The sequence below is a fragment of the Sus scrofa genome, chromosome 8 (assembly GCF_054392235.1).
Source record: "Sus scrofa isolate SSC_HxYL_T2T_F1_AM1 chromosome 8, Sscrofa_HxYL_maternal_Yorkshire_Landrace_v2.0, whole genome shotgun sequence".
Lineage (NCBI taxonomy): Eukaryota > Metazoa > Chordata > Mammalia > Artiodactyla > Suidae > Sus > Sus scrofa.
The window spans coordinates 143,870,363-143,892,185 of record NC_139390.1 but is presented as its reverse complement, the minus strand read 5'-3'; the positions used below and the strand labels follow the sequence as shown (position 1 = coordinate 143,892,185).

The 21,823-nt window shown below is 43.7% G+C and overlaps 1 protein-coding gene across 8 annotated transcripts in view; it reads left to right on the top strand.

The window, feature by feature from the left end:
* CFAP299 (cilia and flagella associated protein 299) overlaps positions 1-21,823 on the top strand; it is a 572,345-nt gene that overhangs the window by 23,797 nt on the left and 526,725 nt on the right. For 2 of the 8 annotated variants that reach the window (XM_084973744.1, XM_084973743.1), the window contains exon 1: positions 20,375-20,580. The exons of the other annotated variants lie outside the window; for them this stretch is intronic. In XM_084973744.1, the coding sequence (XP_084829870.1) occupies positions 20,501-20,580 (80 nt within the window). In that variant the 5' untranslated portion in view covers positions 20,375-20,500. Of the gene's footprint in view, positions 1-20,374; positions 20,581-21,823 lie in introns of those variants that run through there. 8 annotated transcript variants of the gene reach the window in all.

The following is a 21,823-nucleotide window of genomic DNA, read 5'->3' as shown; positions in this document are numbered from 1 at the left end:
CGGTGGCTGCAGCTCCGATTAGACCCCTAGCCGGGAACCTCCGTGTGCTGCGGGTGCGGCCCTAGAAGCCAGGAGGCCAAAAAAAGGGCGGTTACAACAGGCGGTAGCAGATGCCGCAGTGGGGCTGTGGCCGCGTCCTGCAGTGGTGCGAAGTCACGATTTGAGGGGTTGAAGGGCAGGGGAAGCGCGTCCGGAGGCGCGGCTGCCGGGTGATCTTCGAAAGGGTGAGCGGGGGTCGGTCCGCGAACAAGGGTGTGGAGGTGGGCACGTCCCTTTGCCGCGGTTTCTTCCCGGCTCGTCCTTCTCTCGCGCTTTATCTTGATGTGCCCCGACTCCCTTGGCGAGACTCCCCGCCCGCCACAAGCTGGGCCAACTAGAGGCCTTTGCTCACTCTTACCCCCCTGGCGGCGGCGGGGGCTCTGCCTTCCCCCGCGGCTTCAAGCTCCGCTGCAAAGCCGGCTCGGCCTCGCTGTCACGCAGACGTCGGCTCTCGTCCCCCTTCCACTGAGATTCACGCCAGCTGGGTTTGGTGGCCGCAAGGCAGAGACTGCAAAGCTTGGACAGAAGGGATGAGATTGGCTGCGTGTCCTCAGGGAGCGCCCACCCTCAGTCCTGGAGAGTCTCATTTTCCAGGAGGAGTTCCGTCGATGCCCACGGTGGTGGAGAGAGAAACCCTGGCACAAAGGTGAAACGCTGGGCGCTTAGGGCCGGTTAATAATTCTAACTGATCCATCACTGGGGCTGAACCCTCTTCTGAAGGAGCTTTTAAGAGCATCTGCCTCCTTACTTGACTCGGCTTATTTTTTTTTTCTTTGTCTTTTTGCCTTTTCTAGGGCTGCTCCCACAGCATATGAAGGTTCCCAGGCCAGGGGTCTAATCGGAGCTGTAGCCGCCGGCCTACACCAGAGCCACAGCCACTTGGGATCCAAGCCGTGTCTGCGTCCTACACCACAGCTCACAGCAACAGCGGATCCTTAACCCATCAGCAAGGCCGGGGATTGAACCCACAACCTCATGGTTCCTGGTCGGATTCATTAACCACTGGGCCACGACGGGAACTCTGAGTCAGCCTATCTTTTGAAGAGATGAATTAGCTCTTCTTAAAACTGCTATTGACATAGTGACCTTATTTACTGAAACACAGCATCTGAGACATAGATGGAGTAAGCGGTACCCTTGGTGGAGCTGGTATTTGTGCTGCTTGGCTATTGCCGTCTCCTTGAGAGACTTTGTGATGAGCCGTTGAGAGTTTCTGTACCGGGAGCTGGACAGGAGCCTCAGATGCTGAAGATATAGGGATCCCTGGGGTCTTCTTTGCCGAAACCAAAAGATGATTTAGGAGGTTTTCTTATGTCCTTTTATCATCTGGTACATCTGGGACTAAATTTAAAAAGCTGGACGAGTCCCTTCCCTCCCTCTGTCTGTCTCCTCTTCCTCTCTCTCTCCCTCTCTCTTTTATTTTTTTTTTGGTTTTTAGGGCTGCACCCTTGGCGTATGGAAGTTCCCGGGCCAGGGGTCAAACCAGAGCTACAGCTGCCGGCCTCCACTACAGCCACAGCAACGCCAGATCTGAGCCGTATCTGTGACCTACCCCACAGCTCAAGGCAGCGCCAGATCCTTAAGCCACTGCGCAGGGCCAGGGACGGGACCCACGTTCTCACAGATACTAGGCGGGTTGGTGTCTGCTGGGCCGCGGGAACTCCTCTGCCTTTGGCTCAGCAGCAGTCCTGTTTCTTTTGCTGTTCAGCAGCAGTCACTCTTCACCAGATGGTGTCCCTCCTTTCTGCCTCCCGGTCGCCGGGCACAGTGCTCACGTGGCAGCCGTGTTCAGAGGGGCGTCTCCCGAGCGGGCACATGTTGTCTTACGTTTCGTCTCACGTTGCTGCTGCTGGTGGTGGGAGTTCGTGAGATCCTAATGGAGGGGAATGGGCTGCCTCCTCAGCAGGGTCAGGAGGTCCAGGGGCTGGGGAGGTCGGAATCTTCGAGAGCATCTGCTCACGTGTCTCCATCCTGTGGGCCAGGATCCAGGGTTTCCTCACCAGGGCTCTGGTTTCGGGGGAGCCGACCCACGCCTGTTGGCCGTCCACCTGCCTCTGGACTTCAGCCGCTGCGCCAGTCCGGTCTGTGCTCCATCCTCATCTTCTGCCCTCCCGCTGCACGGGACGAGCACTGCTCTGGCTCTCGTGCTTTGTGGCAGTTATTGGCTCATCGCTCTTAGCTTTGCATTATTAATCCATAGGGCAGCGATGCAATTGAACAATAATTACCTGATTCCCTTGTTCTTGCGTTTATCATTCCCCGTACACTCCCAAAGCCCGAATCATCCCCTTGGCTAGGGCGTGCCACTCTGACTGCTAGCACCCCAGCTTATCGCACGAGAACATTTCACCAACTGGACGCCCACCTTGTGGGTTGTCTGCGTACCACCTGCCTCCACGGTCTTGAACCTCATTACCAGAGGGCTTCCGCTGAGACCCCAGTTCCTAAACTCCATCTCAGCACCTGTTTCTCAAGCTACTCCAGGTACAGTCTGTCACAGACTAACCTTTCTGGGAAGCAGGCACAGAGGTGACTTAAGAATTCAAAAGGTTACACATAAAGGAAAAGGGTGGAAGCAAGACTGGGTAGGCGGAGCTGTCAGACCTTCGTGCCCTCTTGGCAAAGTCTCTGCCGGGCCGGTGAAGATCACAAAGCAACCACCACCTGTTGGAAGGGTCCTATATTTGGTGGAAATAGTAGGTCTTTGAACCATTGTCTTGCTCAGTGATTTGTGGGGGACACCCCAAGGAGAACATGACATCTGCTCGGCTGCTGGGGCTGAGCAAGGCAGTTAACTAGAAGCTGCCTGCTGACCATATGCCTTGAAGCCAGGCAGCAAGTCCTTTTTTGTTATACTTTTATAATTCGTTTTTGAAAGTAAAATTTATTGATGTTTTACAAGTGTTTAATTTGATGAGTTACGACAAACGTACCCGGTAGTGTGACCCCCACCACGATCAGGATAAGCACACTTCTATTACCACCCACAGTTCCCCACGCCTCTTTGTATTTAGGCTTTTCTCTCAGCCCCGACAACCACGCCCCTGATTTCTGTACATAGAGTTTTACCTTTTCCAAAATGGCATTTAGATGGATGGTAAAGTATGCAGCCATTTTTTTCTTCATAAATTATGAGGCCTTTGAGACCATATGGTTGCATGCAAGCTTGTCCTTGTTTATTGCTGAGTAATATTCCATTTTACAGATGAGTGGACAGCAATTTGTGTATCTATGCTTTCTCCAGTTGATGATGGTTGTTTTGAGTTTTAGGCCTCTCTGATAAACTTGCTATAAATATTCGCAAATAGGCCTTTGTAAAGACGTATATTTCCATTTATCTTAGGTAAATACCCAAGATAGGATCGCTGATTCACATGGTAGGCATATGTTTATTAGAAAATTTCAGGAGTTCCCGTCGTGGCACAGTGGTTAACGAATCCGACTGGGAACCATGAGGTTGAGGGTTCGATCCCTGGCCTCGCTCAGTGGGTTAACGATCCGGCGTTGCCGTGAGCTGTGGTGTAGGTTGCAGACGCGGCTCGGATCCCGAGTTGCTGTGGCTCTGGTGTAGGCTGGCGGCTGTGGCTCCGATTGGACCCCTGGCCTGGGAACCTCCATATGCCGCAGGAGCGGCCCTAGAAAAGGCAAAAAGACGGAAAAAAAAAAAAAAAGAAAATTTCAAATGATTTTCCAAAGTGTCTAAATCATTTTACCTTCTCACTAGCAATGTATGAGAGTTCCAGTTGTAGTTCCTTGACACACAGGAACACAGCGTATTTTCAGTTTTAAAAGTTTCAGCCAGGATAGCAGGTGTAGTGGTTGGTATCTCAGTCTGGTTTAAGGTGTAAGTTCTTTACTATTTAAGGGTGCTGAGCATCTTTTCATGTGCTCATTTGTCATCCATAAGTCTTCCTTGGTGAAGTATCTTTTTATTATTGATTATAAGTGTTCTTTATATATTCTGGTTACAAGTTCTTCGCCAGATATACATTTTATAATTATTTTCTCCCTCTCTGTGCATCAACATTTTTTTCTTAATGATGGCTTTCAAATAGTATTAAGATTTTAATTATAATGAAGTTCAACTATCAATTTTTCTTTATGGGTCAGGATTTCTGGTGTAATATTTAATTATTGCAAGGTCACAAACATTTGTCCTTAATTTTTCTTCTAGAACTTTTAGAGTTTTAGGTTTAATATTTAGGTATATAATTTATTTTGAGTTTTTTAAATATATTTTGCATGGTAAGGTTCAAGGATTTTGTTCTGTTCTGTTTTGTTTTATTTTTTGTTTTGTTTTTGCCTTTGCCTGCAGCATGTGGAAGTTCCCAGGCCAGGGATCGAATCTGTGCCACATCACTTTTTATGCATTGATAATCCAATTTTTATTTGATTGCTTTTGTTCCTTGCAGTGTCTTACCCGACCCCTCAGTCTCAATCTTCTTCATCCTCTAACCCCACGCCACCCAGTGATACATCTGTGAAACAGCTTTCAAAACATCTCTTTCCTCCCGTCCCTTCCCCTTTCCAGCAACATATAAATCTGCATCCCTACAAAAGAGTAATGGGGTGGTTTACAAGGCGAAATAGGAATATCTCATGGCAGCAAGACTTCAAGAGGTGGCGAGAAGGAGAAGTGAAGGGGGAGACATGCAGAGATGCTGCGGTTGAGGCGAGTGCCCCACGTGCGTGCCAGATTTGGGAGGATAATTCAAAGAGGACAGTATTTACCTTCCATACGTCATCGTGCTCACCTGGAACAACAAAACCGTCCACAAGACGTGTTGATGTCCCTGGTGAGTTTTATGTTGAGAGTTAAGATCAAAATTATTCAGTAGTTTCTGGATAACTCAGGGTTTTTTTTAAATGATGTTGGTATTAGAAAAGGAGCCTTTATAGAGTTTGGCATTCAGTCAGCAGTGTTAAATTCACACTCTATGACTGACAATGTCCAAATATACTCTTAGTGCCTCGGAAGTCATTTTGTCTGCATGTTAGCTGCTGTGATCACTTGGATGCTGGGGTGAGCTTGAAAGGAATGTACTGGTGCCCATCCCAAGAGATGGGGGGAAACACCTATCTAGTGCTCCATCAGGACAGAAAAAATTCACGCATGATTCAGGAGAGGCGAGTGGGGGAGAGAGGGTTGTTCAGAAAAAGAACATCAAAAGCATCAGTATCATGCCTCCTGGCCCCTTAATTTAAGGACTCAGGAACACAGAGTTGAGTTTACTGTGCTCTTCTTACCGTTGCATGCTCTTTTTGTGAAACCTTGCTAGGCTCCTCTTTAATGAAAAAAATTTAATATTTTCCTTCCTTATCTCACATTTCGATCTTACTTCTTTTCCTCCTAACATTCCTATCCTAGACTATTTATTTTCCTTGTTTTCTTCCTTTCATGCATTTATCTAAATATATGCTTCCTAGAGAAATCGTGTTTAAAATTTTAAAGAAATATGAATTGAACTATATATACCTTATTTCTTATTATTTGTTAGTAGTTTGGGGCAGTGGGGTTTCAATGTAGGTAATCCTATCATTTGCAAATATGATGTTTTTGTCTCTTCCAATAATTTTGCTTAATTTTTTCTTTTTAAATAGAATTTTTGGTTAAAATTTTTATTTATTTACATATATATACACATATATAATATATAATGATTTTTATTTTTTCCATTATAGCTGGTTTACAGTGTTCTGTCCATTTTCCACTATATAGCATGGTGACCCAGTTACACATGCATGTATACATTCTTTTTTCTCACATTCTCAGGCTCCATCATAAGTGATTAGACATAGTTCCCAGTGCTACAGAGCAGGCTCTCATTGCTAATCCATTCCAAAGGCAATAGTCTGCATCTCTTAACCCCAAGCTCCCCATCCATCCCACTCCCTCCCCCTCCCCCTTGGCAACCACAAGTCTGTTCTCCAAGTCCATGATTTTCTTTTCTGTGGAAAGGTTCATTTGTGCTGTATATTAGATTCCAGATATAAGTGATATCATATGGTATTTGTCTTTCTCTTTCTGACTCCCTTCACTCAGTATGAGAGTCTCTAGTTGCATCCATGTTGCTGCATATGACATTATTTCATTCTTTTTTATGGCCGAGTAGTATTCCATTGTGTTTCATATACCACATCTTCCGAATCCAATCATCTGTTGATAGACATTTACGTTGTTTCCATGTTTTGGCTATTGTGAATAGTGCTGCGGTGAATATGAGTGTGCATGTGTCTCTTTTAAGGAAAGTTTTGTCTGGATATACGCCCAAGCATGGGATTGCTGGGTCATATGGTAGTTCTATGTATAGATTTCTAAGGCACCTCCATACTCTTCTCCATAGTGGTTGTACCAGCTTATATTCCCACCAGGAGTGCAGGAGGGTTCCCTTTTCTCCACACTCCCTCCAGCCCTTGTTATTTGTGAACTCATTAATGATGGCCATTCTGACTGGTGTGAGGTGGTATCTCATGGTAGTTTTGATTTGCATTTCTCTTATAATCAGTGATGTTGGGCATTTTTTCTTGTGCTTGTTGGCCATCTGTATATCTTCCTTGGAGAAATGTCATTCAGGTCTTTTGCCCATTTTTCCATTGGGTGATTGGCTTTTTTGCTGTTGAGTTGTACAAGTTGTTTGTATATTCTAGAGATTAAGCTCTTTTTAAAATTGTCCTTGTATGGCACTCCAGTACATGGGTCAATGGAAATGTTGATAGAGGGCTTTCTTATCTTATTCCCGATTTTATTTATTTAGGCTGCAGGTGTGGCATATGGAAGTTCTCAGGCCAGGAGTCCAGTTGGGCCCACATCTGCTACCTACACCACAGTGCAGCAACACCAGATCCTTAACCCACTGAGTGGGGCCAGGGATTGAATCTGCATCCTCATGGATACTATTTGGAACTCCGGGTTGCTCCTGATTTTAAAGGGATCGTGTCTACTGTTTCTCTTCCTATGATGGTGGTGATGTGTGTGTGTGTGTGTGTGAGTGTGTGACATGGAAGTTCCCTTCTATGTGCAGTTTATTGAGAGAGAGAGTCATATTTTTTCCCCTTTATGAGAGTGAAGAAAGATATTTAAGGTTTTTCTAATACGGAACTGTCCTTGCATTCCTGGATAAACTCAAGTTGGTTGTGTTTGTTAGCTTTACCCAGATAATAGTGGCTTATCGGGATTGTTTCTTGGATTTTTCTACCAGTAGTACCTGCTAATCACTTTACCTGGTGTCACTGTACCAAACGAACTCTTCTCTTCAGGGTTTCCCTGTCTAACCATTCCCCCATTTCATTCTCCTCCCGCTCTCCTCGGGGGTTGGTCTTTTATAAGCCCTATTTTAAGCGTCTAAGGATTTTTAAAAACACACTCAGTTACCATAGATCTGGTCTCATACTCGTGGAACTAAAAACCAAGGCAGTCTCCAGCTGTTTCTAAGTCAGTACTTTAGGCAAGAGACCTTTGCTCAGAATGGACAAAAATCAGAGCAGAAGATTAATGGCGTCTGAGGGACGAGGGATGAGTGGGCCCTGTTTTGGTTTTAGCTGCATCAGGGAATAGGGATGAGTAGAATGATAAGACTTTTGCAGAAAATATTTACTTGAGGGCAAAACTTGATTCTGTCATTAAGGAATCAAGATCTACTGCCTGGGTAACTCACTGGCTGAGTCAGAGGCAGTCTTACTTTCTGGCTCCATTGATGAAAACTGTAAACATGACTGAACCCATAGCAGCATTCAGACATTTAGTACTGAAGTGCTTTTCATTAGTATTTACTTATATAATTGTTAAAATATTGCACGGATGATGAAATTGAGGTACAGAGAAGTTAAGAGACATGGCCGAACGTGGATGTAGCTGAAGCGTTAAGTCCAGGCCAGAGCCCACGGTGGCTTTTTCTACTTTAAGAATTGATGACCAGAGATTTTAAAACATTTTCTAAGGATCATGCCTTCAGTGAGAAGCTTGTAGTTTGTGTTTAATGAGTTTTAACCTGATTATTACAAGCTATTAGATAAAAGTTTTGTTAAAAGAAACAGAATAATTTAAATAAACCTGCAGCATGTAGCTTTCTGCTGTATTTATCAATTTGAATGAAGTTTTAAACCCAAATTCAAGCCCATCAAACTGCTCAATTTTTATCAAGTCACTAAATCATTTACAGTTAACAATCTATTAATTCCTTTAACGCCTGCTTACTTTTTTCATTATAGTAGGTTCAACACTGACATGGTATTAAGGTTGTGCCTGGAGAATCTAAAACATGCCATGTCCCCCCAACACATACACACACACTCTGTCTCTCTCTTTCCCTTTTCTTCCTCTCCCTTCTCTTCTAGGGTGTTTAGAGCCACCACTGAGGGAAAATATACTAACAGAACAACAGATATTTTCCACAGTGTACATATTGCTCTCAAGTCTTTTGGCACATTTGATTAACTAGTTTGCTTAGCTGACAAATTATTTTTCTTGTTTTAATTTTCATTTAATGGGAAAATTCTTTAAAATGTAGCTGTCAAGCCATGTATTTGCCCCAGGAGGAGGATGGCAAAACCCCATTGTGTGGTCCTTTCTCAGATGCTCACTTCCAGTTACCAGCGGTGACGTGGGGCGGGGTCCGGAGATGGGGAAAGATTTCTTCTAGTTCCTCATGTGTCAGTTCAGTACCCTGTAAACACTCCTGTTCGCCTCCAACATATTTTCAAGGGTAACTGTAAACATTGATCGAGAAAATAAAGTATATGTTATATGTATGTAACATTTCATATAGATGATATTCACATAACGTTCTAAAATTTTATACTATGAATTTTATTAGCATCAGTGTTAATTTTAGACGTGGGTAATAAGCATTAATTTATTTCAAATGTACTTAATCCTACTAGTAGAATTATTCTGATTAAGACGTTTATAAGTGATCTTTTTTAATTTGAATGTTGAAACAATTTCCAGACGTGAGCTAATTTCTTGACACAACGTACGCATTCTAAAAAAACAGATTTTCTTTTAAACAGAGGGGTTTTGTTCATTTATTTTTGCCATAACATGAAATGATTGTATGGCACATCCTTGAGACAAGTTATCATAATAAAACCACTGGATTTTAAATTAATTAAAATTTAATTTCTGTATTTGTGGGCTAATGCTATGAGTTTTAAATTTTGTGCTTTACATATTCTCTCTATGTCTCTATGTTGGTATGATATACATCAGTGATCTATTTATGTATTTAGAAACAGACTTTCCTGGGAGTGAGTAGTTTGAAGGTACACTGCTCCGAGGGTATTTCTTGTATAGCAATAACAACAGTGACGCTGATGATGGTGGTAATTAGTGGTAACAGTAGATTTTAACTTGGACTTGCTGATATGTGTCAGGGACTGCGGAGCATTTTATGTGTTTTAACTTCTTGAGTGTTTACAGCCGCTTTGGTGGGTGTAAGTATGACTCTCTCCATTCTGTAGTGAAAACTCTGTGCGTAGCGTTTACAGACAAGTTTCAACAACCCTTAAGAGGCAGATGGAGGATGAGAGCTTGAGTGTTGTGGTCTTGGAGCCTGGCCACTCCGGCACCCGCTGCTTTCCCCGCCTAAGGAGAGAGGTCGTTAGACGCCGAGGGCCTCGGCCCGTTCTCCACTCGGGGTCAGGGCCCAGACGGACGAGGCGGAGTCCCAGGCAGCAGGTACTACCCGATAATACTGTGTGTGGAAAAGAAATCCTGAAAAGCGGCTTTATCTTTGTCAGAATCCAAGCAGCTTGTCTCTTCACTTTAAGGAGCAGATGGGGCAGGAGCGCTTTTTGATGACTAAACATTCATGTCCTTAATATGTTTACTTTAACATAATATTCAATCAGTTCTGAAAAGGTGCAGGTGTGTTTGGGTAGCTTGTCTCTAAGTGGTGAATTTGTAGCATTAGCAAGAATGTTTTTGCACCTGGATGTGGACAGCGATAACAAACTTTCTCAGCCGAGGAATAAATTTGGACTCCTTTAAAATTTTTTTCTGATTTAAAAATATTCTAAATCTAAATAATTTTAGAAAACCCACAGCAATACAGAAATAAAATTTGTTTACATAGGTGCCACAAAACACTTCCCTTTAAAGGGGGCTGTTTCTACTTGTAACAGGTTAATAATGTGCAAGCAGGAGGAGCTGGGTCAGCGTCCAAGGATGTTAAGCCTAAGGTTAAGATGCTTCTGCTTTTCTGAATCCTTTTTTGCTTTTCTTTTCAGTCATATGCGGTAACTGATGTATTTCTTTTGTGGACATGGCGCTGGTTCCTGGCAGGGGCTCTGTACTGGCTGTTTTTTCGCTTGGAGAACTTCTGCCTGATTGGTCCTTATGTGGCTGGCTTCTTCCGGTCATTCAAACCCCAGTCCGTGTCTTCATATCTCTGTAGAGCTACCCCTGGCTGCCAGTCCAAGCTGGCCATGCAGTCACTCGCTTCCCCATTGCTCTATTTTATTTTTCTCTGGGATCTTAATTCTTCATAGATTTGTGTTTGTATTGATTTATTGATCTGTGTAGTCTTTCTCTTCAGCTTCACATAAGCTCCGTATGAGAAGATGCCTATGGATCCCTTCTCACTACTGTCTCACCAGAGTCAGCGACAGTGCCTGATAAATAGTAGGTTCTCATCTGTTGGTTGAATAAATGACTCTTTTATTCAGGACGTGAGCGTGTCAGGTGCTGGGCAGGGTAGCGGTAAAATGGTTTGTCATTCAGTTGGCAGCGCTAGTGTGTTTACCTGGCATTGACAGTGGGGTCCCAGGTATGGCACCCACAGCTTTACCGGAGTCAGTAACTTAATTCCTGGACTTTGAACCTATGTTATTTAAAAAATCACATTACCAAAACCTATGCCTACATATGTCCTTAAAAAACTTACTTCTGTGTGCAGTTACGTACTTCAAGAGATGGCTCCTAAGTTAGATTGTGAGTCAGTGACAATGATGAACAGGTCATTGGTTCAGTAGCAATTACATGTCACACGTATAATACATATATGTTTTATTTTTGTGCTATAAATACCCATTTCATAAACTTTGCCATCTTCCTCATTTTAACGTACACAGCTCAGCATCGTCTGTTTACCTTATGGTGCAGCCCATCCGCAGGGCCTTCTGGTCTTGCAAAACTGAAACTCTCTATCTGTCAAACAAAACTCCCTATTTCCCCGCCCCGCAGCCCCGGGCAACCCCCATTGCACTTCCTGCTCCTGGGAGTTTGACGACTCTAGGGGACCTCAGGGAAATGAAACCGCACAGCGTTGTCTATTTTGTGACTAGTTTATGGCACTTAACGTGATGTCCTCTAAGGTGGTCCGTGTTGTAGCATGAGTCAGAATTCCCATGGTGATTTTCTGAAGGGCATATTATTTTTTGCATTTCAGTCTTTTTTCAGCTCCTGAAAAAGCGTTCCCTATATCCCAACAGTTATTATCTACGGTCTCGACAATAGGTGTTAACACCAACTGACATGCTTTTTTAATTAATCAAAAACTGCAGAATTATGGGTGATTTTTTATTATTGTATCTGCCTATCAGGATATACTACGTCTTAACTGAAAAGTAAAAGAGGTAAGTCACATACAAGACTCAAGAGGAATAATTTTAGACTCAGGGAGGCTGATACATGCAGCACACAGATTACTTAGTGGGCTTTGTCCGTTTGCTTCCCAAACGTCCTAAGTTTGGGTGCTGGGCGTGTTCGCTTGGAAGAGGCGGGGATCTGAGGGAAGGAGATCCAGGCTTGGAACTAGCAGCTGTTAACTCTGTGCCCCCCTCACCTAAGCGAGTTGCAAGACCAGTCCAGATTCTGGGTGAGGCTTGGGGGCATAGACTCTGCCTGTCGATGAAAGGTGTGAAGTTACCTTACAAAGGGCATACCTGCAGGGAGAGGTATGAAAGATGGAGCCCATTTTTGGTAATAATTGGAGTCATTTTTACAATCGCAAATGAACCCACATCCTGAATTCTGCATTCACCATCCTCTTGCTTCCCTTTTAATATAATTTTATATCTATACGTGTTCCTAAAAGATAAATGTTAAATTTGAGTAGTTTTGACTTTGCCAAGGATGATAGTGCTAAATATACCCTTTTGGGACTGACTTTTTCATATAATAGTTTATTGGTAAGAATAATTCATCTTGTAGTATGTTGTTATATTTTATGTATTCTTGGCCTTCTGTATAACATTCTATTGATGCTGTCACCATGGAGTCTTAAACATTCATGTTAATACGGATTTGGGGTTTTGCTAAAAGGTTTTCCTGTTGTGAACATAGCTGCTATGAGCGCATCTTCTGATGCACGTTTCTGCTGGGCTCCGCCACCCACGCGTATAGCAGTTGTAGCGGGTGTGAATGTTTAACTTTACTTCCAAAGGAGTTGAGCCACTTTGCCTTCCCACTACCGATTTAAAAACAAAAAATCTTGGCGTTCCCGTTGTGGCGCAGGGGTTAACGAATCCGACTAGGAACCAGGAGGTTTTGGGTTCAATCCCTGGCCTTGCTTAGTGGGTTAAGGATCTGGCGTGGCCGTGAGCTGTGGTGTAGGCCAGTGGCTACAGCTCCAATTAGACCCCTAGCGTGGGAACCTCGGGATGCCATGGGAGTGACCCTAGAAAAGGCAGAAAGGCAAAAAACAAAAAAACAAAAAAAACTACACAAAAAAATCTTTTGGCTCTCCATCCCAGCTGGTACTTGTATGGTCAGAACTCCTTTAATTGTTGCCATTTGAATATTTTAGAGTGACTTTTCATTGTGGTTTTGATTTGTGTTCCCTAACCATTAAAGAAATTGAATTGAAAATACCTTCGTATTTTTTTTTGTTTTTCTTTTGCTTTTTAGGGCCCAACCTGCGGCATATGGAAGTTCCCAGGCTAGGGGTCATATCAGAGCTACAGCTGCCGGCCTGCACCACAGCCACAGCAACACAGGATCTGAGCTGTGTCTGCGACCTACACCACAGCGCAGAGCAACGCCAGATCCCCGACCCACTGAGCGAGGCCGGTTCGCACCTGCATCCTCGTGGGTACTGGTCGGCTTCAGTTCTGCTGCGCCGCAATGGGAACTCCAGTATGTTTATCGGTCATAAAGGTTTCTCTTTTGTGCTTTTCTTGTTTTCTTGCAGGACTGTTTTATTTATACTTATTTCAGCTCTATGTGCTTCAAGTAGCTTCTTCTAGTTTGTAATTTGTCTTCTCCCTTCACAGAAGGCGTCCTCTGACAGTCAGAAGGTGAAATTGACTTGGGTCCGAGGTTGCGAAGAGTCCCAGAGTGGGTGACACACTTGCCGTCAGCCGTGTGTAGCACAGAGGTGCCCACTGCCCTTCCTTCCACACATTCCTTAGACCGTGTCCTGCTGTCTGAGGGAATGGATAACAGTGGCTGACACCCAGAAGAGGCTCTGAAAATATGGGACAAGTTGGGGGAAAAATGCCTACTTAAAAGTTAATTTCTAAAATGAAAAAAATGGTCTTCACTATTTTTCTTAAAATCATTGTAACGCTTTTTTTTAATGTCTTTCAGTTTTAGCATTTCTAAGCAATAAAATGGACACATGGTATCTTAAAAAGAGACATGACTATAAATATGTGTTGGGCAATTGTATAATTCTGGCTTGACATGTTTGTGAAATGAGAATTTGTACATAGTTTGGTATCTTCATGAGGATAAACAGACAGAAGGAAAAAAGGCCGTAATTTCAGCTGGTTTCAAATACAGTTATTTATAATAGTTCAAAATAAAAAAAAATAGCATTACTGGCAACTCTAAAACCCTCAGAAACATATCCCTTGATAAACACATTCAAACATTTAAAGCAATACAGGTATCAGAAAAGATATGCTTACTATGTATTGTGAAAAGGTGGGATCTTGATTAAAATGACTGAACTCCCACCAGACTTAAAATGCGCTCGGACTCCCCGTTTTCCCAAGTGTCTTGACAAATTCATCTGCCAATTTTAACCTTTTCATTTGTAGTGTTATTACCTGCTTACAAGTTATTCCTATAAAATCTGTCAGATGGTATCTTAAATTAGAAGAAAATGGATTTCTCCATACATATGGAGAAACTGTATTTCTTAAACGTTGTCAAGATGTAAATGTTGATAGTTATGTCATGGATTGTATCAGTTTTGACTTTATTTTTACAGCTTTTCGTTGCAGCTTTCATAGAAGGTGGGAAGATGCTCTGAAGCTGTGTGCTTCTGCACTTGGCCCTCACTGACAGGGAGGGACTCCTCGAAGTGCCTCACATCTGGTCTGCGCCTGGAGGAAGGTGCCACGAGATGACAGCATGTACATGATTACAAAGCAGGAGGTTTAGGAAGAGCAATGTATTTTCGGAAAACAGGGCAAGCACACCACTTGGAATGTTTTATCAAGACAGGGATACAGACGTGAAAAGTAATCCTTCTGCTCCGTTTGGCATTATTGCTGTGTTCGATTTTGGTCTTTGCATTTGGCAGAGTATATAGAGACTCTGGAGAGGGTGCAGCGAAGATCCGCCAAAGCCATGTAAGGTGGGGACCAGCTCCTCGGCGAGGGCTCGGTGGGCGCCGGACTGGCTGCCTTGGAGGAGGAGGAGGACGAAGGGGCGATTGAACTGTCTTCACGTAGGTGAAAGGCCATTACCGGGCAGGCGCAGGACAGACGTCCTCTCCTCCCGCGGGAGACGGAATAAGAGAACGTTTTAAATTGTAGCCAGAGAGAGAGTTCCGTTGGTCCTGAGGATGGACATATTTATAGGAAGGGATTAAACACTGAAGCAGGTCCCCAGGGAGCGTGGGGAGGTTCAGTCCCCAGAGATGGTTAAAACGAGCGCCCGACAGCCGTCTGCCCGGGAAGGTGTTCGTGTCTCCACCCCAGTGTTTCTTTCTGAAACTCCTCCGATTTGGAGACTGCGTGGACGTTGTTTCTAGTCTCGTGGAGCTACCCGGAAGACAGTCAGTCAGGAGCATCCAGCCAGGGATCGAAGCTAGAACTCAGCCAAGGCCGAGATCAGAAGACTACCCGGCGGTCCCCCGATTGCCCCAGAACTCCTCCGACGCCGTAGGTGTTGGCGACTGGACCAGAGGGGAGGAAGCATTCTCGACTGTTCCTTTGTAGGACTATGGTGTACGTGTGCTTTCTTCGCTGAGCTTTCTGAACATGCCGTGGCAATCAGGGCATTTTACTGGCTACTGTTGCATGGAAGGTGACGCTTTGCACTGAATGACCTCAGTCACAGGGAAGGGTATGTGCTGCTTCTTTCACAGATAGGGAGGCGGAGACGTCGGGAATTTAGTCACTGGCTTCAGGTCCTTCAGTGCATCAGTGACAAAGGCAGACTTCTCGGGTGTACTTCTTGTTTGTCTCTTTGTCCCATTCTTAAGGAGAGGCTCTACGTGCGGCAGTCTTCTCTGTTGATAATGGCAGCTTTTGTTAATCGTGAGACTAGAATCTGGGTGCAAAAGTAATAAGCATCGTTAGGAGAGTGTAGGAAAATACGTGGTGAATGGGTGATGACCAGGACTCAGGTTTGCGGTAGAACTTGGTGATGTTTGGTGACAGGTGTCGTGAGGAAGTTGCTCGCTTCCCGAAGGCAGCAGTGTGTGCGACCCACGATGACCACTTCCTTTGGCCCCTTGGGCTGGAATTAAGACAACTGGAGGGTGGCCTCACGAATCCTAAAAACTTCGCAGTTCAGATACGCTTTGGAATTTGAGCGTCTGCGTCTCCTAAAGACGTGAATGACCTGGGACGTGGCAAAACTTCCACAGCTATAGGTTAAACACAAAGTGACAGTGCAACCCAATTTAGAGGAAATTTAAATTAATGACACAGTGTATGTTTACTTTGAAGTTGAGTCACTAAGTTTTAACTGTCCTCAGTCAATACTTCATTTAGTTGTATCACTGCCTAAAGTTTGTCTAGCATTAACTTCATCTGACTTCTTGTATTTCTAGTAAAAATGCTTCTGGGAAAATGCAAATTGACAAAAGGGATCGAACCGTCTGTTTTTTAAACTGAAAAATTAGCAATGAGCATACTACAGCATTTATCTCGATTTTAGAAAAACGGTACCTTTCTTATTAATTTATTCAATGAAAAACGTTAAGAAGAAACTGGGCGTGTGCTGTGTAGACCACGGTGCAGAGGCTAAGTAACTACCCAGCTAGTACATGGAAGAGTAGGGATGCCCAGGCTATCCCGTGAGCATATTTTTGGCCTCATACTGTGCTGCCCGTCTGTCTGAGACCACTTGCTTATGCAGAAATAGCATAATCATTTCGGCCGTCCCACGCTTTCGCGTCCTTATTTCTGATTAAGAGTCTGAATCAACATGCAGTTCTTGTTTTTTTGCTTGGTGAACACGAATCATAGAACCTTTAAGGAACTCGCGGTCCAGAGAGGCGAGGAGCGCCTGCCTCCCACGGAATGTGGGCTCGGAGCAGGAGGGCCGAGCTGGTGCAGAGACGCACCACCAGCGCATCCCGAAGCGCAGAGGACGGAGCGGTTCTTTCCCACCTGGCGAGTGTGGTGCGGGGGGCGCTCGCTTAAGGGAGCAGGAGCCGGAGGATCCGTATTAAACAGGGAACCGCGAGGCGGGGGGCGCAGACCATGCGCGGTGGGAAAGAGGGGTAGCATCTCCTGCAGCTTGTGCGCAGCGAGGCCGCGGGGGCCGCAGCAACGTGCACATGTGTGTTTCAGTGATTTGCTGGATTGTGAACATCAGGACCTGGCGCCTTGACACGGCTCATGTATCCACCCATCCGGCTGTTCACCTTTAAAATCAAGTCTCTGGTTAAAGTCATCTCAGCGTTTAGGCGGTGACTGTCTTCCTCACTGGGTATGCATGTTTTCAACCTTAAGAAGCTTTGCAATGGAGTCTAAAGGGTTTAAGGCCCAAAATTAGAGCATTCATTAATATTGTGTGTTAAGGTAGAAATCTGTTCATAATTAGTATTGAATTTGCTTCAAAAGAGCAGATCTCAGCCTTTTAAAATGATACCCTGGTTGCTTCAAATTAAAATGCGTAATGGAGTATGTAGTTTCAACTTGTGGTTTTATGTATAAATGTTTCTAAATTTGTATGTTGTGTTAGAACATTTGAGAGAACTTAAGATTGTCCTTTTTATCTGTTTAATTTGCTAGTACTTTGGAAAGTTTTTTTCCCAATAAGACAGTCGAAGTATTTTAAAAGGAAGTGACATACATTTGAATTTATGAATACGCTTTCGTATGTTTGAAGGTATTTAATGTTATGAATGGAACTGAATGTCAGTCAAAGACTACTCAAACAGACCCTTAAACATTTCTAGGCTTATAACTAAGCTTTATCAGCAGAGTTTGAAAGGCTTTGAAGAGAAGAAGGTGGTTTGCATCCCAAAGCTGTCTGTGGGATGACATCAGTGGTGGGGTAAAAGTGTAATCGGAGTGGGTTTGAAAGAGAACGAGAGGAGTGCAAGTGGACAGCAAGCGTGCACGGAACTGTAGACCCAGACTTCAGTGTCATTCCCTTTAGGTGTTGACTGTGGCGCTGACTGCAGCTTTGAAGTCTCACCTTTAGATGATCGTGCAAATCATGGGCTTCCTGAGAGGGCCCAGCGTGGAGAGAGAGGACAAGACTTTGTATGAGCTCACCTGTGACAGCTCCCAGGGTGGGATTCAGGAGCCAGAGGTGCTTCCAGCTATGCTGCCAGGGGCTAACACCTGCAAATGCAACTTAGGACCTGTAGGAAAACCCTGTTTGTAATGTACAGACTTCTGAGGCTGAAACTCACTCTATAAGAGTTTAAAAAAAAAGAAAAAGAGGAAGGAAAATCTGGGACAATGAAGGGACCAAGAAACTGGAGGAACTATGGAGAGTAGCTGCTGTAGAATTCTGGATAAAAGGGACAGAAGCCCATTTTATAGCTGGGTCTCATAAGGCACCAGAACCTAGGAACTCAAAAATCAGGAATGAGACTGTAATTTGGAAAGATGTTCACTGCAGCGCTATTCCCAACAGCCAAGACGTGGAGACAACCTAAATGTTCACTGACAGAGGAAGAATGGCAATGGAATACTACGCAGACATAAAAAAGAATGAAATAATGCCATTTGCAGCAACATGGATGCAACTAGAAATTATCATAAAAGTGAAGTCGGAAAGAGAAAGACAAATACCATATGATATCACTTATATGTGGAATCTAAAATATGGCACAGATGAGCCTATTTACAAAACAGAAACAGACTCACAGATGTAAAGTATAGACTTGTGGTTGCCAAGTGGGGGAGAGTGGGAGGTACTGGGAGTTTGGGGTGAGTGGATGCAAACTGTTCCATTGAGAAGGGATAAGCCGTGAGGTCCTGCTGTGTCGCACAGGGCACTGTATTCAATCTGCTGAGATGGACCGCGATGGAAGATAATGTAACAGAAGGATGTGCATCTATGTAGGACTGAGTCACTTGGCTGTGCAGCAGAAGTGGGCACAACATTGTAAATCAACTACTTTAATAAAAAAAAGCAAAATTTTTACAAAGATAAAATTAAAGGAGGAAAAGGAATGACGTTTACTCTCTCTGTCTCTCCAGTGTCTCGTGGTCCCTCACTTCTGCTTTGGTCTGCCTGTCTGTGTCCTTCCTTTCTGTCTTTAGCTACGCACCTGCTTCTCCGTTTCTCTGTTTTATGCTGTGAAATGACCGACGGTGCTGTTATGTCTTTCTCTTCAGTGAGAAACTCAGAAAAGTCACGAGTCACAACTGCACATTTCCAGGAGCAAAAAGTGTGATTGACCCCGATCTAGCCAGACTTCTGGCTAAGGGAGCAAAGTCTACGGTCCCTTGTCCTCTTAAGAAGCATGAGCATCGTCTCGGAAAAGGAGACCCGGGCATGGTCTTGGAGCGGGGCATGAAGAGCCTTTGGGAAACGATGAGCCTCGCAGATGTAGTGGGACTTGGAAAATACAGCTCAAGAAGACTATCAGTCCCAATCTAATTTTAAAATAGAAAGCAGTTTAAAACTTGATCCATAACAATCAAAGGATACTTACATAGTTCTAGAGTCATTCTAGAGTCAGGTTCAAGGAATAAAATGAAGCACAATTTTAGTTAGGTCAGTGATTTTCAAAGTTTTTTTTTGTGTTTGCTTCTGCAGAATCTTCTTCTGCAAATGAAATCTCATGTGCAACCCCACAGGATGGAACAGCTGTGGGTGGGGTGCTGTGCCAGAAGTATTGCCAAGGAGCAAGGTCCCTCCCGGCCCCATCCTCTGAAAGCTGTATATGTCCCCATAGGCTCCATCTTCTGTTTCTAGCTCCTTTTCCACCCCCGGCATCCATATGAAACTACTTTTGGGGTACCTTCGAGGAACTTCATCCTCTGGACACATTTATATTAATCGGGTACTCTTCATTTTGGCATGTGGGCTCTGTGAATAGTTTCATATATGTTTGTGTTTAAGGACCATGAGGGGTCCTTCTGGGTCACCACTGGGACCCCACCGTCTTAGACCACTGGCTGCAACACAGATGTGCTGAAGCAATAGTTGTCCTGAATTAATATAGATAAATTAATAAAATTACAAAGACAGGGACCGTGTCACACTTAGAAAAATATCCGCCCAACAGAAGTCTAGTAGTTGTGCAATAAGTATTGGCTGAATTCAGTCAACTTAAAAATGAAAATATAACCTCTATGTAATACTACACTTGTGGTTGGGACAAGTGTGGCAGTCATTCTGGATTAGCCAGTGCGTGGTTCAGGCCTGAAAAGTGATTTACAGGCTTAGAAGTAACTTCCATGTTACTGATTTTCTGTTTCTGAGTGCCTCCCCCCCCATAATTCTGGACTGCAGCGGAGGTCCAGTAAAAAAGTCCTCTTGTAAACATTTACCACTTGCATAAAACGTACTGTTACTTGTACAGTGGATTACTGATTTCTGTATCGTCTTATCTCAGTACATTGAGTCTAAATGAAATAATTTTTTGAATTAAAAAACACGTATTCAGATTAAGGCTTAATTTTTGTAAAGGCGTTTTAATTTAGGTTCACAGCAAAACCGAGAGGGAGGTGTGGAGATTTCTCATCCCCTTCCACACACACGTAGCCTCCTGTTATCAGCTGCGTCTGTCACAACTGATGAACTCTGTTGACACCACAGTAATCACCTGAGATTCGTGGCTTACGTAACTTTCATTCTGGATGTTGTACCTTCAGTGGGTTTAGACAAACGTTTTCATTTTTGGGGTATCACACGGAGGATTTTCACTGCCCTAAACAGCCTCTCTCTTCCATCTGTTCGTTCCTTCCATAGCAATCCTTGACCTTTTTACTGTCTCCATAGTGTTGCCTTTTCCAGAATGTCATGCCTTTGTAGCCTTTTCAGATTGGCTTTTTTCATTTGGGAATGTGTGTTTAAGTGTCCTCCGTGTCTTTTCATGGCTTGATAGCTCATTTCTTTTGAGTGCTGACTATTTCGTTGTCTAGAAAGATGACAGTTTGTTTGCCCATTCAGCTGCTGCAGGATATTTTGGTTGCTTTCGAGTTTCGGCAGTCAGGAATGGAGCTGATGTAAGTATCTATCTGCATGTTTTTGTGTGGACCAAAGTTTCAATGCCTTTAGGTAAATACCAAGGAGCACAGTTGCTGGATCATATGATAAGGTTATGTCAGGTTTTGTTAAAAAACACCTGCCAAACTGGCTTCCAAAGAGGCTCTGCTACCAGGAGTGAATGAGTTGCTATTGCTCCGCATCCTTGTTGGCATTTCGTATTGTCAATTTTTGGGATTTTGGCCATTCTAATAGGTGTATTAGAGACGTCTTGTTTTTTTAATTTGCAGTTTGTTGATGACGTATGGTATGAAGCAGCTTTTCCTATGCTTATTTGCCATCTGTATGTCTTCTTAGGTGAGGTATCTTTTAAGGTTTTTGGCTCATTTTTTAAGTCAGCCATTTGTTTTCTCATTTAGTTTTAGAAGTTCTCTGTATACTTTGGAAAACCATCCTCTATCAGATGTGTCGTTTGCAAATATTGCAAAGCCTTTGCTTGTTTTCTCCTTCTTTCTCCATTGGCTTTTTGAAAAACATTCCTTTTTTGAAAATGTGAAAGCAAGTACAAGTTATTAGCATAAATGCTCGAAAAGCTGTTGATGCCCATATTTCCCGTTATTAAAAAGTTATAACAGGAGCATCTTAATTATTGGATGTCTTTACGATGATCCATTTGATTTTACCATGAAAATTATGGTCTTGCCACATAAGAAACGTGTTAATAGTCTGTGTTCTCTGATTGTAATTTGCCTCATACCTATTTTGTGATTTTTACTTTTATGTTGTTTCATTTTTGTTAGGTTTTGACAAAGGACCTACTTTCCTAGAACACTTACAATTTGTCATAAAGCTGAAATGTGTTAAAAGCAGATATATTCTGTATCTTACCGTAGATGTAAATGCCAGGACGACTTATTTGCCTAAGATGAGAAAGCCACACATTCCTGCCCATCGGAAATAAGAGAAAAGCAGCAAGTTTCTCTATATTTCCGTAAGCTTCGTTCTACCAATCGCGCATTTGAGTAAAAAGAGGATGGTTCTCAAAAGACGCAGTTATAATGAGCGAGCCGGATAATACACGAGGCTATTCTGTAAATTGCCTCCTTGCGGTACAGTTACTGACTTAAAAAGTTGATTCAGAGTGACCTCCCCTGTGTCGCTGGTAAGGGCTAGGGACGTGGTCAAGGCCCCGGACGAGGACATTCGGAAGGGAAGGCCCGGGGCAGGAGTGTGTCACAGCGGCTCCCCAGCAGTAAAACAGCC